Here is a 17,146-nt window from a genome sequence, read left to right on the forward strand (position 1 = left end):
CCCCCGCGGCCCCGCGCCCGCCGGGGGAGCGGGGAGCGGGGAGCCGGGAGCCGAGGCGGGAGGCTGCGATGGAGGGAGTCAGCAGCCACCGGAGCCTGTCCTACAGCCGCTGGAGCTACGACAGGTAGGGCGCGCCGGAGCACGCGCTCCCCGGCCCTCCGGGTGGCCCTGCGTGGGCGCTGGGAGACGCGGGCCTGGGGCGTAGAGCGGCGTGCGCACCCAGGACCCCACGGAGGACCTGGGCACCCGGACCCTCGGAACCCCGGGCGGGGGCGCCTTGATACCTGCGGGGCAGGGCTGTCGGAGCGCGCGGCACTGGCACCCGCGAGCTGTCACTCCTACTCTCCCACCGCCACCCCAGCCCCGCGCGGATCTGTGGGCGTGCGGGGCTAGGAGGGCGCCCCTGGGTTCCAGGCCGCACCTTGCCCGGCAGTGCCGCCCCCGCCGCCCGGGGCCGCGCCCTGCTGGCCCTTGGCAGGGACAAAGGCTGGCCCTGCGGAGTGGCCCTGGCTGACCCGGCCCTGCGAGTCGCTGCCTGCTTGGCTGGGCGCGTGGCAGCCTGAGGCCGGCTGTAGGGGCGCAGGGGAGGCGTCGGGGTACCCTACGGGTTGCCAGGCTCCCTGCCCGCCCCGCGGGGATGGAAAGCGGCTGCGGGCGGGGGCGGTTTGGAGCCGTGCTCCCCACGCACTTGTCCTGGAGGAAGGAATCATCCTCCCTGAAGAAATGAGAAAAATAAGGACGACAGAAAGCCAGTCAAAAATCAGAGTAGCAGATTTATTGCGAGTTTATGTTGTACTTTTTCGCTGGACTAAATGCCACCGCTCTATTGTAAATGAAAACATAATGATAATAGGTAGTAATTAGTTTGGGTTGTTTTTAAGTTCCCGTCCCTCTGTGGAGCTTCAGAATCTTGGAGTAAAATGCTCTGATCCATGGCCCTAAGTGGTTAGGAGCCGAAGAGAACTTTACCCCCTGGGCTGCTGTGTGAGGCCCTGCCCCTTGCGCCTCTCCTTTTCCTCTGTTAAAACCCTTCCTGCATCTTTGACAGCTTCCGTTTCCATGGATTCAGAGGAGCAGGTGTCCCTCCAGCCCAAGGCTGATTCCCCTAGGACCCTTCCTCACCCTCTAGGTCTGGTCTCCAGTCCTCCCATCTGTAGCTCTTCCTTACTTCCCCTCTCCGCTGCTAATCGCTCCTCCCCCTGTAGACCTGTTCAAGTTTGTCCTGTCTCCCTGGAGATAGGAGGGACACCAGACCTGCCCCTTTCTACGCTTTCATTGTCTTCTTTGGGGAAAACTACTGTCTGCATTGGTTGATTCTGTTTCCTCATCAGCCCTTCATTGCACGGCCGGAGCAATCCCGGGTCTACCTCACAATGCTAGTGAACTTACCCTTTGGAAAAGTAGGGCTGTCTGTGGAGAAGCACTCTAACCTTACTGAAATATTAAACTTAAAATAGCACAGTCTATAGATTTGTGTCCAGATTCCAAAGGGCACATTCATTCACGTATTTAACAAGTATCGGGGGCCTGGAAGGAGCTGAGACAGACTAGACTCTAGAAGTAAGTGGTAGCACATGGCAGAGGTCCCTGTATGAGAGGAAAGCTGAAAATGGAGTTGATGCTATGTGGTAACTAAATCATCTTCCCGCAAACAAACAAAAGCAAAAAGATTGGAATTAGACAATCTGGATTCACATCCTGACTCCACTTATCAGTAGCTATCCTTGGACAAATCACTTTTCCTTTCTGGGCCTAAGTTTCCTTGTCTGTAAAATGGGGCAGTGTTATAAGTATTAAATGAAGTAATAAGCATAAAGAGCTTAAAATATTGCCTGAGAATAGTTAATTATGCAGTAGATGATGTCTGTGGCTGTCTTATGAATAACTACTGTATCGTCAGTGTCTCTGGGGGCCCTAATATTCCCATGGAAACAGAACTTGAAAATCATCGTTCAGCTGTTTGGACCCCTAAATGAAGACATTTCCTGGGGTTCTGTTTCCTTAGCTCTTTTCTTCTCACCCTGACAATCCCAGCACCTTGGGAACTGTGTGAAGAAAGCAACTTCCCTGGCGCTCACCAGAAATGAATCGGAATATCCAGGGGTGGGCCCCTGGGTGCCATAGTTGTGTTAAGCATCCCAAGTGATTACGATATAACTGGCTTGGCTGTCCTCTGCAACCCCTTTTCTGTTCCACCCAGCTCCATTTTCTAATCAGTATTTGGTTTTGGAAGCCTGACTATTGAATTGCAGACATTCGCTGCGTACCACCGTTGCTGTCAGTGATGGGCCATACGCAGGCTCTCCCACAAAGCCTAGGTGTGTGGTGGGCTGTGCCGTCTAGATCTATGTAAGGACACTCTACGGTGTTTACACAATGACAAAGTTGCATTTCTTAGAATGTGTTTTTTTTTTTTTTAAGAATTATTTATTTAATTTTTTTTGGAGAGGTTTTTGCTATAGGGCATATGAGCTTGTCAGAAAGATAGAGAGAGACAGAGAGACAGAAAGCGAGAAATCACCCCCCAGGGGGGATGGCCATGCCGCAATCCCTTCTCCTCCATTCTCCTCTCGGGATCTTGGGGCATATGTGCCGAGCATGAATTTTAAGCCACTGGGTCTGGGACTTGAATTGCAGTTGACTTCGTGGAAGTCCAGTGACATAGCCATTACGCTAGCTGCTGGTCCCTATTTATTCAATTTTATGTATTATTAGTATTATTTTTAAAATTAACTATAGGGCACACACATTCACCAGAGAGAGACAGAGAAAGAAAAAGTGAGAGAAAGTAAGATGCTAGATCTGATGTTTGAACCTGGTCAGCCATGTGAAAGTCCAGTGCCTTAACCACACTGGCCCCTTAAAATATGTTTTTGTTGTGGGACCAGCAGTTGGTGTAATGGCTATGTCGCTGGACTCCCACGTAGTCGACAGCGGTTCGAGTCTTGGACCTGGTGGCTTAAACTCAAGCTGGGCGCATGTGCCCAAGATCTCGAGAGGAGAATGGAGGAGAAGGGATTGCGGTGTAGCCATACCCCCTGGGGGGTGATTTCTCGCTTTCTGTCTCTCTGTCTCTGTCTGTCTGGCAAGCGCATGTGCCCTATAGTAAAAAAAAAACTCTCCAAAAAAAAAAAAAACAGATGTTTTTGTTGTAAAGCAACTCATGACTATATTTTTGTTTTGTTTTGTTTTGCTACAGGGCACGTGCACTCACCTAAGAGATAAAGAGAGAAAAACAGAGGAAAAGTGAGAAAGCACTTCCCATGGGGGATGGTCAGGCTGCAATCCTTTCTCTTCCATTCTTCTCCTGGGATTTTGGGTATGCATGCACACATGCCCAGTGTGGTTTTCAGGCCACCAGGTCTGGGCCTTGAACCACGGTACGCCATGTGGGAGTCAAGCACCTTAATCACCATGCCACCTGCTGGCCCCTCATGACCATATTTTTTAAAATCACACAATTCTCAATAAAGCTATTAAAAATATTACACCAGCAACATGTACACAGGACATACAGATAGTAAAAGTGAAATTCTGTGATTCTGCTGCCTGCCTTTATTCTCATCCTCAGTCCTACAAGTAATCATGTTTTTTAAATAATTATTTATTTAATTTTATTTATTTATTTATTTATTTTATTTGACCAGAGGGAGACAGAGAGAAAGAGAAAGTGAGAAATAAGCAGCCAGGTCCAGGACTTGAACCGCGTTCAACTATGTGGGGAGTCCAGTACCTTAAACATCATGCCACCTGCCAGCCCCAGTGATCATTGTTAATAGTTAACCCTTGTTGAGGCTGGTAGGTGGCATGGTAGTTAAGGGTGCTAGACTCTCACATGGTGGACCACAGTTCAAGTCCCAGACCTGGTGCTTGCTTTCTCACTTTCTCTCTCTCTCTCTCTTTCTCTGTCCCTTTCTGGCCAAATTAAAATAAACAAATAAATAAAATTAAATAAAACAAATCTTTAAAAAAGTAGTTAACCCTTGTATTTCAACCTTGTTCTGCCCCACATTCTCGAACTTGGGAAACCTCTCTTCAAGGCCCCACTCAAGTTGAACTCCTCAGTGTGTTTATTTTAAGTGGGTTTTCCCTTGTGCTTTTGTGGCAATATGTACTTCAATTACCTATTGCTATGTGAAAAGCCAGGCCTAAACTTAGTGACTTAAATAACTACAGTTTCAGTTAGTTCAAGATTCTATTGATCAGGCCTAGCTGCAATGGTGCAAGTGGGAGGGCACTGCTGCGTGGTAGCTGAAACCACAGGGGAGACCCAGGTTTCGTTTCCAGAACAGCATAAAGAGGCTTGCATGGTGGCTTGTGTCTGTGATCATAGAAACTAGAAGCCTGGGGCAGGAAGGTTATGAGATGGCAAGTCCCTATCAAAAATACCTATATTTCTCTCTCATTAAAAAGAGATTCTGAAATTTGGGCTGGGCTCAGCTGGTGTTTTTTGTGGTCTGGGCAAGGCTCAGCCTTTCTGGGCTGAATTTGTCTCTCTTTTCCAGGAGACTCACTCAGTGTTGTTCACGTGGTGGTGGAAGGGTTCCCCGCCAGAAAACAGAAGCTACAAGGCCTCTTGAGGCCTAAGTTTGGAACTTGCACAACATCATTCTGCCATTTTGTATTCAAAACGCCAGCCACTGGGAAAAATAAGCCTTATTTCTTAAAGGGAGGAGCTACATACTACGTATGGTCACTTTTATAATCTACCACAATGTGCTGTCTCCATTTTTAAAATTACTGACTCCTTTTGGCCCCCACTCCCCAAATATAAATGCATGACAAAGCTTGCCTCTCTTCCATTCTGTTCCAGTCCATTCTATTCTCAGGCTATACCCTGGTCTCAGTTATGAACTCAATTCTTTTAACATAGACATCCCTAATTTCAGCGCTTTTGCCAAGTCCTAGTAGTCCATTCTATTCTCAGGCTATCCCTTGGTCTCAGTTATGAACTCAATTATTTTAACATAGACGTCCCTAATTTCAGCGCTTTTGCCAAGTCCTAGGCCTACATCTTTAAATTTGCTTGTGGGCATCTCCATGTAGATATTCCACCAACACCCCTAGCTCAACGTGTTCAAAATCAGACCCTTCACTGGTGACTCTATATTCTCTATTCAACATCCTCCAGCCACATGAACTCATTAAAACTTTGACATTGGCCCTGAGCTCTCCAAGTCTAGTTATTTCCTGCCTGTTCTTATTTATACCACCGATTGTTAAGAAGATAAAATTAAATGATTGGCATAAAGTAGGTATCAAGTGCATTGTTTCAACATCTTGGCACTTCATTAACCATGTTGTCTCCGCTCAAGCCCCAGTTATTTTCCTAAAAGTCCCCGTATCATGTCTGTCGTCAACGAGCCTTCTTCACTCAGAGTCTCTGGACCTCTTCCGGTATTCACAGAATAGTCCTAGATGTTAACAGTGGGACGTTTCACTTCTGACCTCACACTAACATCCCACACTCTGACCTCAGGCACCTCCCTTCTATGACACCGTAGAGTCATCTAGTGGCTTTTCTGCTGTTCTGCAAGCCCTTTCCTGGCCTCTTTCCTTTCCTTCACACCTCAGCTCATGGTAGATTATTTCAATCGCTAACTCTAGCACTTTCTATTCTGTTACACCTGTTCAGCACTCCAGCCCTGTGTGATCCGTGTTAGAAACGCCATCCCCTTTCTTTTCATGGCACCACACACTACCACAAAACCATATAGCTACGCAGATTGTCACCACCTGCATTGTCTTCATCCTCAGCTGGGACACCTACACCATCTGTCAATCTTTTTACTTCTCCCTGGTTAGCTCCACTCCCAAGAGCTCCTCAAACCCTTAAGCATTCTGAAGACACCTCCTTACCCACACCCCCATACTCTAAGCAAATGGTCTTGCCTCCTACTCTTTTTAGACACACTGATCACATCAGGCATGATCTTCTGTCACTTCCCGAGACCACATCACTTCTCTCCCACTTCACTCTCTCCCTTATGGGGACTCTTTTGTCGTTTCCAGGTTTTGCTATTATAAACCATTCTGCAACAACATCCTTGTGCATGTAACATTTCTTCCCTCCATGTCTGACTATTTTATTATAATAATTCCTGGAAGAGAAGTTGCTGGTTTCACATTTTTGCTCTTGCCTGATTATCCTCCAGAAGGAAGGAATTGGTGTCTGTTCCAGAGGCAGTTGCTCTAACTGCATTGTTGTTTGATTACTTGTTTGTGAGTTTGGTTTCTCAGACTCTGAGACAAGTAATATAAATGCTCAGTACTTGGGTTTTGGGAGTCTCAGTAACCCGACTTTGAAGCCTCGCTCCCACAATTGTTGGTCAAGTGACTCAAGACAAATGACTTAACCCCATCTATAAACATAATAATAGCACTTGCCTCTCATGGTGGTCTGTTCATTCAGTTATGTGTTTACTGAGCCCTTCCTAAATGCCAGCCAACATTTTAGGTACTAGAGACAGAGCAGTGAACGAAACAAAGACCCTGGCCTCAAAGTTCTTACTGTCTAGTGGAGGGAGGTAGACCAAAAAAATTTAAAAATGAACCTCACTGTAAAGTTATATGTGATTCAATGTAATATAAACAAGATTATGATAATAAATTAATTAATTAATATAAAAAAATTTTAAAAAAACAAAACCTTAAAACAAAAACATGTCAGGACCAGCAGTTAGTGTAATGGCTATGTCGCTGAATTCCCATGTAGTCGACCACAGTTCGAGTCCCAGACCCAGTGGCTTAAACTCACGCTGGGCAGGTGTGCATGTGTGCCCAAGATCCCGAGAGGAGAATGGAGGAGAAGGGATTGCGGTGTGGCCATTCCCCCTGGGGGGTGATTTCTCGCTTTCTGTCTCTCTGCCTTTCTGGTGAGCAAATGCACCCTATAGCAAAAACCTCTCCAAAATAAACAACAAATGACAAAACAAAACAAAACAAAAACAAAAATATGTAGTGCTAAATGACTTACATAATATGAGGAGTGTAAAGAAGAAAAATAAAATGGAGTAAGGACAGAGTCTGACCGTTGAGGGGATGGTGGTGAATGTGTTGTGTCATACAGTATGGCCGGGGCACTCTTTCTAATAAGGTGCTATTTCAATAGAGAGGTGAAAAGTGAGGAAGGAATCCCATGGCTAGTGGGGAAGAATGTTTCATGGCAGGGAGCAGCAAGGAAAAAGGTCCTGAGGTAAAAGTGTATCCAGTGTGTTTGGGAACAGCAAGGCAGGTGTGTCTCTGTTCCTCCTTGTCAGACTTCCCTTCTGTTCCTATCCCAGTCTCAGAACCTCTCACCATCATCCTCAGAAAACCACAAATACGATTTGTTTGCATTTCCTATAATTTTTTGTTCATGGAATCACTCAGGCAATACCTTTTCTTGTGGCCTCATTCACACAGCATAATTATTTTGACATTCTCCCAAGAGTCAGTCATCTTTTCTTTCCATTGCTGAATAGTATTCTATTGCTGTGGTTTGCACCCCCGAAGGTTCATGACCTGGAAGCTTGGTCCCCTGTGTCATGGCATTGGGAGGGGGTGAGGCCTTTGAGAGGTGGGACCTAGTAAGTGGTGTTTGGATCATGGAGGGCACCACCATCATGAATAGATTAATGCTGCCTCACAAGAGGGAATGGGTTCTCACTCTTGTGAGAAGGGTTTAGTTGCTTTAAGAGAAGGTTGTTGTAAAAATAAGAATGGCTTGCAGGTCTCTCTCCTTACACATTTCTGCTGTGCAGTTTAGCCATTCTTAAAGGCATGTAGTGGTATGTCATTGTGATTTATTTTGCATTTACCTAATGACTAATGCTGCTGAGTATATTTTCATATGTTTTTTTCATCATATATTATTAATGTTTTCTTTGGAGACGTTTATACTAAAATAGTTTCCCCGTTTTTAAATTTAGTTCTTTGTGCTTTTTTTTTGGAGAGGTTTTTGCTATGGGGCGCATGCGCTTGCCAGCCAGACAGAGACAGACAGAGAGATAGAAAGCAAGAAATCTGCTATAGGGCATGTGCTCTCATCAAAGAGATAGAGACAGAAAGTGAGAAGTCATCCCCCAGGGGAGATGGTCATGCCACAATCCCTTCTCCTCCATTCTCCTCTATGAATCTTGGGCATGCACACGCGCCCAGTGTGAGTTTAAACCACCGGGTGCAGGACGCAAACCGCGGTCAGCTACATGGGTGTCCAGCAACATAGCCATTACGCTAACTGCTGGTCCCTGTTTGTGCTTTTATTATTGAATTTTGTTTTGTTTTTATTTTCCAGAGGGTACTTGTGCTTGCCAGACACACACACACACAGAGAGAGAGAGAGAGAGAGAGAAAGAGAAAGAGAAAGAGAAAAGGAACACAAAAGCAACCTCCATGCGGCACAGAAATGCCACAATACCCTTTCCTCATTTCTCCCTCCTTTTTGGGTTTTGGGCACACACACACATACAAGCCCGATGTGTTTTTTACCCTGTGAATCTGGGATGGAGCCAGGATCTACCAGTGGCCCACCACTGGTGTTTTTGTTGTTGTTGTTTTTTGTTTTTGTTTTTGTTTTTTTTTTAATTAGCAGTGGGCATGTGTAAGGACCAAAGGGAGAAAAGAGGGAAAGAGGAGGCATCCCTCAATGGGGTATAGCCATGCTGCAATCCCTTCTCCTCCATTTCTCCATCCCGTCGGGACTTTGAGCACTTACACACATATGCCCAGCATGTTTTTCAAGCAACTGGGACCAGGATTGAAACCGCACAGTTGAGCTTGTAAAATCTTGCTCCCTTAATTACTTGGTCACAGGGCCAGCCCTCATTATTGTTTTGAGAAGTCTTTATACATTGTGGATGCCTGACCTTTATCACATATAAGATGTTGCAGTATCTTCCTCAGTCAGTGGTTTTCTTTTTCTTTTTCATTTTCTTATGTATTTTCAAGAACAGAAGATTTTACTTTTGATTATAACCCAATTTGTTCATTTCTGGATTGAGCTTCTGGTTTCATATAAGATTTATAAGAAACCATTGCCTGGGACCAGCAATTAGCGTAATGGCTATGTCTCTGGACTCCCACGTAGTCGACCACGGTTCGAGTCCCGGACCCGGTGGCTTAAACTCATGCGGGGTGTGTGTGCATGCGTGCCCAAGATCCCAAGAGGAGAATGGAGGAGAAGGGATTGCGGCGTGGCCATCCCCCCTGAGGGGTGATTTCTCGCTTTCTGTCTGGCGAGCGCATGCGCCCTATAGTAAAAACCTCTCCAAAAAAAAAAGAGAAAGAAACCATTGCCTAACTCAAGGTGACAAAGGTTTTCTCCTAGGAATTCTCTAATTTTATGTTTTAAATTTAGACCTGTGCTCCATTTTGAGTTAACATTTTGTCTATGGTACGAGGTTCATTAAAAAAAATGGATATACAGTTGTTTCAGCACAATTGATCAAAAAGACTTACCTTTTTCCCTTGAATTGCTTATGCCCCTTTTATCAAAAATCAGTTGTTCTTATTTTAAGATTATCTCTGTTCTCTCAATTCCATTCCACCAATCTATTTGTCTTTGTTGATGCAATAACACACTTTCTTGATTACCGTAGCATTGTAATGAGTCTTGACATCAGATAGTTTGGGATCTTCAAGTATATTATTTTTTCAAAGTTGTTTTTGACTTTTCTAAGTCTTTTTCAATTTCACATTAATTTGGCTATGAGTTCTACCCCCAAAAAAATGCTTATTGGAATTTTGTTGAATTTGTAGATCAATTTGGGGTGACCTGACATCTTAGTAATATTGGGCCTTCTAGCCATGAATATGGTATATATTTCTATTTAGTTACATCATCTTAATTTTACTCACACCTATTTTGTATTTTCTGCCTTTTTACTAAGCTGTACTTTACAATTCTGGGAGAATTTAACAGTCACAAAATGTGTGCTTTGTTTTTAGAAATCAACTTAGTAAAGGTGGAATAGGTGCTATTCGGTTGTTGGCTATCATTATTATTACCTGGCACCTAGCAGGGGCTCTCCAGGTTTTTGAACCCAACTGTTACAGAGTGGAGAGTTTGGGAGGAGTGGGGTCAGATTCAGAGCTGTCTTCTGCTTTCTTACGTTCCAGAAAGTTATTTCTGTCTCCTCCACGGTACTCAGATCACTTGCATGGTACAGGCATGACCTTGGAGAAGCTACTTAATTGCTTGAGTCTCTTTCTGCATCTCTAAACTGGAGGAAACAATAATAGTACCCACTCAGGGTTGTTGTAAGGATTAGGTGAGTTGCTGTGTCTAAGGCTTACTAAATGTGGAGTAAGTGCTATTTGACCATTAGCTATTGCTCTTACCTGGCACCTAACAGGGGCCTTCCTCTACCATCAGGACTTTCTGTCCTGTTGAATCCGAAAATTAGCATTTTCTAGTTACAAGGATAGATGTGATGACCTAGGCAGGCACCGTCCCAAGGTCCTCAGGAGCTCTGTGAGGACGGGGGACAGTCAGGGAAGGAGGCCAAGGTGGGTCAGGATTGTACGTAGGGAGGCAGTCCCACCTTGAAGACACATGCCTAATGAAGTCCAGATATGCACCAGTCGGGCCAGTTGGGTGAGGGGGCACAGTTGCAGGGCCTCCAGGTTAGGGATAAGAAGCAGGTTTAGATGGGGACTTGGGTTGGGGATCTTTGCCAGTGCCTGAGGCAAGGGTGACAAAATTTAACTCCCTCAAGAGGGACTGGGCCTTTTGCCTCAGTGGAGACTTCAGAAGTATATTAGGACACTAAAACAGACATCCACGCCTAGGACTTGGGCCCATGTCTCAGTGGTGGAGAGACTGTTGCAAAGGAGCCTGCAGGGATGAGCCCAGCCAGCGCCAGTCCCCACTGCTGGTGGGTGAGAATCAGTAGAGAAGTTGGAAGAGGCTGGGCAGGAGCAGCCAGGCTAACCCTTGTGGGTATTAGCCTCACGGGCAGCTCGTTCAGAGATGAGGAAGTGTTACTTTTACGATCTGTACACTTGGTTTCATGAGGGAGGAAGATGTCTTCCAAAGAGTACGGTGAAGAGAGGCAGGAGTCCAGGATTTGATATGACTCCTCTATTAATCCCCATTCTGGCCCTGGGAAAGCCACATGGCCCCTGGGCCCGTCTTCCCACAGGTAATGGGACAAAGTAGTTACCAGCACTCTTCTAGTCCTGATATCCTGTGGCCTCGGTATTCTGTAGTTGGCAAAGCCAGGGTGGAGGGGCTGAAAATAGGGTGGGCTGGGATTGAGATCCTGCCGTACCAATGCCAGTTTGGGGGCTGCTGGACTCGGGAGGCTGGGTGGTCCCCAGAGGTGGGTAGCTGGAGGCCCTACTTTCTCTTTTTTTTTTGGAGAGGTTTTTGCTATAGGGCGCATGTGCTCGCCAGGAAGACAGAGAGAGACAGAGAGATAGAAAGCGAGAAATCACCCCCTGGGGGGATAACCACGCTGCAATTCCTTCTCCTTCATTCTACTCTTGAGCACGCATGCACAAGCGCCCAGCGTGAATTTAAGCCACCAGGTCCGGGACTCAAACCGCGGTCAACTACATGGGAGTCCAGCGACATAGCCATCACGCTAACTGCTGGTCCCAAGAGGCCCTACTTTCATTTCAGCTCTTTCTGAGTAAAGCTACTCTCTCTTTTTAAAGTTTATTTCCTCCTTTCTTCCATGAGTGAGAGAGGCAGAGACACACACAGAGACAGCACCTCCAAGAGACTTCTGATGCCACAATCCAGTCCCAGGCTTCAGTCAGCTCCAGGTCATGGACAGCTATGTTCCTGGTGTACTCAGGGACGTCTCTAGACTTGAACAGGAAACCTTCTTATGTGGGACTGCCTCACAGAGAGAGCATTGTGTTTGACCACTGCACCACCATCTGATCCCCAGCTACTCTCTTTTGATGGATTTTTAGCAGAACAGGGCCAAGATGACTGGGCCGGGTGGGGGCAAATGGGAGTGGTGCTATAGAGGGTCGTTGAGATATAACTTCAGAAGGAAGCAAGTGAGAGGTGGTCTATCTCCCAAGCAGCTGATGTGAGTGGAGCTCGGGGTGGTTAGGGGTGAGGAGAAGAGCCAGTTATGGAGGTGAGATGGACTTCTCAACTCTTTTGGGATTCGCCCACAGTGGGGTTTAGAATGACCTAATACTGTGGTTTCCCAGGTAGGGTCACAGGATGCATTCAAACACAGGCAAAAAGATCCTGGGACAGGGACACCTCATCTGTGACCAGAGGGGGAAAGAAGGGCTGGCGGTGCCTGTAATCTGGAGAACAGTTGCCATGCAGGGGCTCATGGGTAACTTGTTGATATTTTATACTTTCACTCTGGAAAATCCTGTGCTTTGGTGATAGGTCACTGCCAGGTGAGCCTGGGTCCCAGCTGGGCGATTCTAGCCCAGCCTGTGCTCACACACCTTTTCTCTTCATCCTGAGTGGTGGGGATGGTCCTGAAAGTGCGGAAATTAGATCTTTGTGTTCAGGTATGTGTTCCCAGTCAGCCTCTCTCTGCCTCTCAAAGATGAGCAGATGGGGCCAGCAGGTGGCATAGTGGTTAAGGCACTGGACTTCCACATGGCTGACCACAGTTTGAGTCCTGGACCAAGCAGTTTGAAACTCACACCAGGCACGTGTGTGTGTGTGCCCAAAATCCCAAGAGGAGACTGGAGAAGGGACTGCAGTGTGGCCATGGTTTCTCACTTTCTTTCTCTCACTGTGTTTCTCTGTCTTTCCAGTGGGCACATACCCTATAGCAAAAATCTTATTATTTTTTTTTTAATAAAGATGAGGGGGCTGGCAGGTGGCATGGTGGTTAAGAGTGCTGGACTCCCACATGGTTGACTATATAGTTCAAGTCCTGGACCTGGCAGCTTGCTTTCTTACTTTTCCTCTCTTTCTTCACTCTGCACTTCTCTAGTCAAATTAAAAATGAATAAATAAATAAAGTTAAATAAAATAATTGTTAAAAAAATAAAGAAAAAGAAAAAAAGATGAGTTGGGACCAGCAGATGGCATAATGGCTACATCACTGGACTCCCACGTGGCCAACCACAGTTTGTGTCCCTGGACCCAGAGGCTTGAAACCCACGCCAAGTGCTTGTGCGTGTGTGCCCAAAATCACAAGAGGAGAATGGAGGAGAAGGGATTGTGGTGTGGGCACCCCCTCTGGGGTGTAATTTCCTGCTTTCTGTCTCTCTGTCTCTGTCTCTCTGGTGAGCACATGCACCCTATAGCCAAAAAAAAAAAAAAAAAATCTCTCCAAAAAATGAGTGAAAGTAAAGATGAGCAAAGAAAGCTCTGCGTGTGTGTGTGTGTGTGTGTGTGTGTGTGTGGTGTTGGCTCTTGCAGGCACAGCCTGACCACGCCGTTGTCCTGGGGTGGCATATTTCCACAGGTGAACAGTGCTAGAGACCCATGTCAGCAGATGGGGACCTCATGTCAGAATGAAGAGCGCAGAGCTCAGGTCAGGGGTACAAGTGTCCAGTATGTGGGGAGACTCTGGAGTCAGAGAGGGACAGCACCAGAGTAACAGTGACCCAGGACGATCACGTTACAAAGTCACATTCCCAATCAAAGTCTTCATCCTAACCTAGCTCTGCCGCCATGGCCTCTCCCGCCCTGCAGATCAAGCGCTAGCAGGGATGGCACACGTTCAAGGGGACAAGCCCCCACCATGCACAGGGAGGCCCACACCTCCCTCCACAGCCTGACTTTTGGGCTGGTGCTCCCTCCTCCCTTCCCCTGCGGTGAGAGAGCAGATGCAGGCAGGGGTCAGGCTCCTCCGGAAAAGGCTTCTGTGAGTGTGCACGTCTGTGTGTGTGCACAGCAGTCAGAGCACATGTGAAGTGCATGCACACTGGGTGTGTATTGCGTTATGAACCTTTGCAGGAGGACAGGAGAATAGCCACAGAGTGGTCCTGAGGATGTGTGTGAATGTGTGTAATTTGGAAGCATGTGTTCAGGGGAGAAATGACTGTGTGTGTGTGTGTGTGTGTGTATGTGTGTGTGTAAGAGAGAGAGGGAGAGAGAGGCCAGTTCCCTCCCTCTTTTGCCCTGCATTTTTTTGGGGGGGGAGTATGTGAAGTGGAGGGGTGGGGTACAGTGTTCTTGGCCCAGGACCAGGTGGCAAATCCAGTGCAAGCCTGTTGAGGCAGCAGCCTTCGCCTGTGCAGTTTATGCGCAGGTGGGCGAAGCCTGGGCGCGGTGCGGGAGGGATCCGCTTAGATGGCTGGGCCCAGCAGTCCCCGCGTGAGCGTGGGCGGTGAGCGGCGGGGCGGAGGACCCTTGCCTGCCCTCCAAGCCCGTTCTAAAAGTGCTGGGAGCGAGGACCCCGCGTCCGCTGCGAGGGGCTCAGGGCAATCCGGGGCCGCATCAATGTTGGATGAGCTCGTGCTACCTCCGCGCGGCCCCGATACCATCTTCCCCGGTCTCACTTTTAGTGTAACTGGAGCGCTCAGGGACCAGCCCGAGCCTGCGACGCGCGCTCCACTTGTGGCGGCGCCACCTGCGTGGGGACAGGAGCTAGGGTGGGAAGGCTGGCGCAGGCCCCGCAGAGTGTACCGGGCGGGAGCCGGCCGGGCCTAGCCGCCCCGGGCAGGGGTCGGTTCCAGCCTGGCCTCTCCCCTGCCCCTGCGTCCCGGTGCCGGTGCCGGGTTACACCTCCTCCCTCTTCGGGCCACCTCGCCTTCCCCGGGGTGTCATCTGTCTGGCGGCGTGTCCTTGGGGCAGTTCAGTCCCATCCTCCTGCCGGTCTCTGAGGGGGTTCCTGTTCGAGAAGGGGCTGGAGGGGCAGCGCTTAGGTGGAGAGAGACCCCCTAGGGGAAGGCAGGGGAGTCGCAGAGACAGCGCAGAGCCTCCCGCTGCAGGTGAGTGTGGGCCTGAGTGCTGGGGGAAGGGCTGGGAGGGAGCAGTGACATGGGGTCCAGACTGGCCGTGCTTCTTGACACGCTGACCTTTCCTACTGCAGCCCCGGACCCGCAGGCCTAGGATAGGCAGGCAAGCACACAGCTGGCCCAGGCCCTGCCCTATGAGGACAGTGGAGCGACTGGTAGTCCCCGAGTACCGGGGGCCCGGCAGTGGTTGACATGAGGCCATCTCTGGGCTGTGGCCTTACCGTGCTGCACGGACAGCCGTTTAGCTGGGCAGTAAGGTTGGACTGGTCAGGTGAATTATGGTCAGCGAGCTGGCAGTCAGCTTTTGAAAAGTTTTTTGGAACAGCCCTGCCTATTCCCTTAAGAGGTGGGGGATGTCAGCTTTCACCTACAAACTCAGGGCTGAGTATGACTCATAGCCTGAAATGCTTACCTGGCCCTTTAGGAAAAAGTCTGCACTATCGCCCCGTGAACGCCCCTTACCCTACAGTGCGTTCTCTTCCTCCCCCCCTCACTCCTGGACACGTTCCCACACCGCACATCCCACACATCCGGCTCACCTGGGAACCTCGCTTTAGGGACCCTCACCTCACACCTGGAGACTACTCTCTCTGGTAAGAGAGGAAAATGACTGGGGCAACAAGCATTCCGGAATCCAATAGGATCGCTGAGGACTGGGAGACAACCAAGCTGGATGTGAGAAAGCCCCTTCCTTGGCCACAGGGCAAGGTGTGTGTTGAGGAGGAGCACAGCTGCTCTGGGTCCCTAAGTTTACCTCGGCCCCCCAGGAGAATAGCAGGGCAGGCTGTGCCACTGGAGCTGTCGGCTCCCAGCCTGCCCTGCCGCTTCTAGACCCCGGGGCCCATCTCATCTCTTCTCCCAAGCCCCAAGCTTCCGTAAACAAAACAAAACCCCTTTCCTTGGCTACCCTTTGCACTTCTAGCTAAAGGTCAGAAGTCCCATTCAGTCCAGCGATACCAGCAAAGGGAAACTTTGAAGCCTGAAGACAGAGCTGTATTCCTGCCATGCTGTCACTAGGTGGCACCCTCGAGGTGTCCGTGCCTGCTTGCGAGCGCGCTGGGCGTTTCTGACACTTGCCTTCCTTGACAGGAAAAGCTGTGGTCACACATGCTCTGAATCTCACCAGGCCTGACCACCTTTGCATCCCTCCTCCCCCGCTCCAAGGCAGCTCATCAACACCTCCAGTCTGTACAAGGCCTGAGATGTCGGAATGGCCCTCAGGGACTACCTGTGGCTGTCATTACCTGCAGACTTTGGCTCCTCATGGGTGTTTCTCAGGGAGGGTCTGTCTTATTCTGCTCTGGGCCACTCGCCCTGGCACAGAGCCCAGTTGCAAAGGATGTTAAGAGAGTGCTGCCATTGCTGTTCGGCCACCAGTTTGCCCAGTGAATGGTTTCTAGTACCTAGCTACCCAGGTGGGGACCCAGGGAGAAGGACCCAGCATGTGTGCACCTGAGGAGGGGGCTGGTAAGAAAGAGGAGCACCTTTCTGGCCTGGTTCTGGATGAGGCCAGCATTCCAGAGGTTCTGTAGATAGGATGAGAGGCACCGAGAGATGTGGAGGGCCAGAGGATGCTGCTTGCTTCCAGGTAGAGCTTTCAGGCATCCTTGGCCCACGTCTGGCACCAGAGCAAGCAAGGACCAGAGGCAGAGCCCGGGATGGGTTCTGGTGCTTGCTGTGGCCTTGCCCTTCTCAGCTGGCCCCAGCTTAGGCCATTCTGGAGCATCCCAGTCTAATAGGGAACAATGTGTGGCTGTCCAGGGGTCCCAGAAATAGGCTCAGAGTGCTGCAGCTGTGTCGGGGGACAGCTACCCGCCTGCCAAAGCAGCTGCCTCTGACAGCTAGAGACGATGTCAACAAGGAGCCTCCACCCAGCCAAAGGCAGGGAGGTCTGAGGTCTGGACTGTGCTGAGACTGTGGACAACCCCCTGCAATTCCTAGGAAGAACAGTGGGTGTTCCTGTCAACTATGTCCTATTATGTCAGCAGAGGCCAGGCCGGTTGGTGCTTTTAGGTGTGACCCCAAGAAGGGACGCTTTGCTGAATCCCCTCCCTCATGGGCTGGTTCCAAGAAACAGGTGCCATTTCTGTGCTTAGAGCAGGCTCCAGAGCAAGACTGGCATCACTCAACAGGGTAATTACTGGTTTGGGTTCGATTTCCATTCAAAACAGTAATCCCAGTCTGAGCAGGGTGTCAGATCTGAAGGTTGATTATTAGTAACATTTATCAACAGCCTCAGCTTCAGGCAATTACAGCTAATCTGCCA

The 17,146-nt window shown here is 49.0% G+C and overlaps 1 protein-coding gene across 2 annotated transcripts in view; it reads left to right on the forward strand.

Annotated features, from left to right (window-relative positions):
• Window positions 1-22: 22 nt before the first annotated feature.
• The window catches only part of TUB (TUB bipartite transcription factor), a 100,444-nt gene continuing 83,320 nt past the window's right edge, over window positions 23-17,146 (forward strand). Inside the window, exon 1 of one of the 2 annotated variants that reach the window (XM_027766107.1) lies at window positions 23-124. In XM_027766107.1, coding sequence (XP_027621908.1) covers window positions 69-124 — 56 coding nt within the window. In that variant the 5' untranslated portion in view covers window positions 23-68. The remainder of the gene's footprint in view (window positions 125-17,146) is intronic. The other variant, XM_006162887.3, reaches the window with a different exon arrangement.

Source organism: Tupaia chinensis, unplaced genomic scaffold, assembly GCF_000334495.1.
Source record: "Tupaia chinensis unplaced genomic scaffold, TupChi_1.0 Scaffold141165_1, whole genome shotgun sequence".
In the NCBI taxonomy this organism is placed as follows: domain Eukaryota; kingdom Metazoa; phylum Chordata; class Mammalia; order Scandentia; family Tupaiidae; genus Tupaia; species Tupaia belangeri.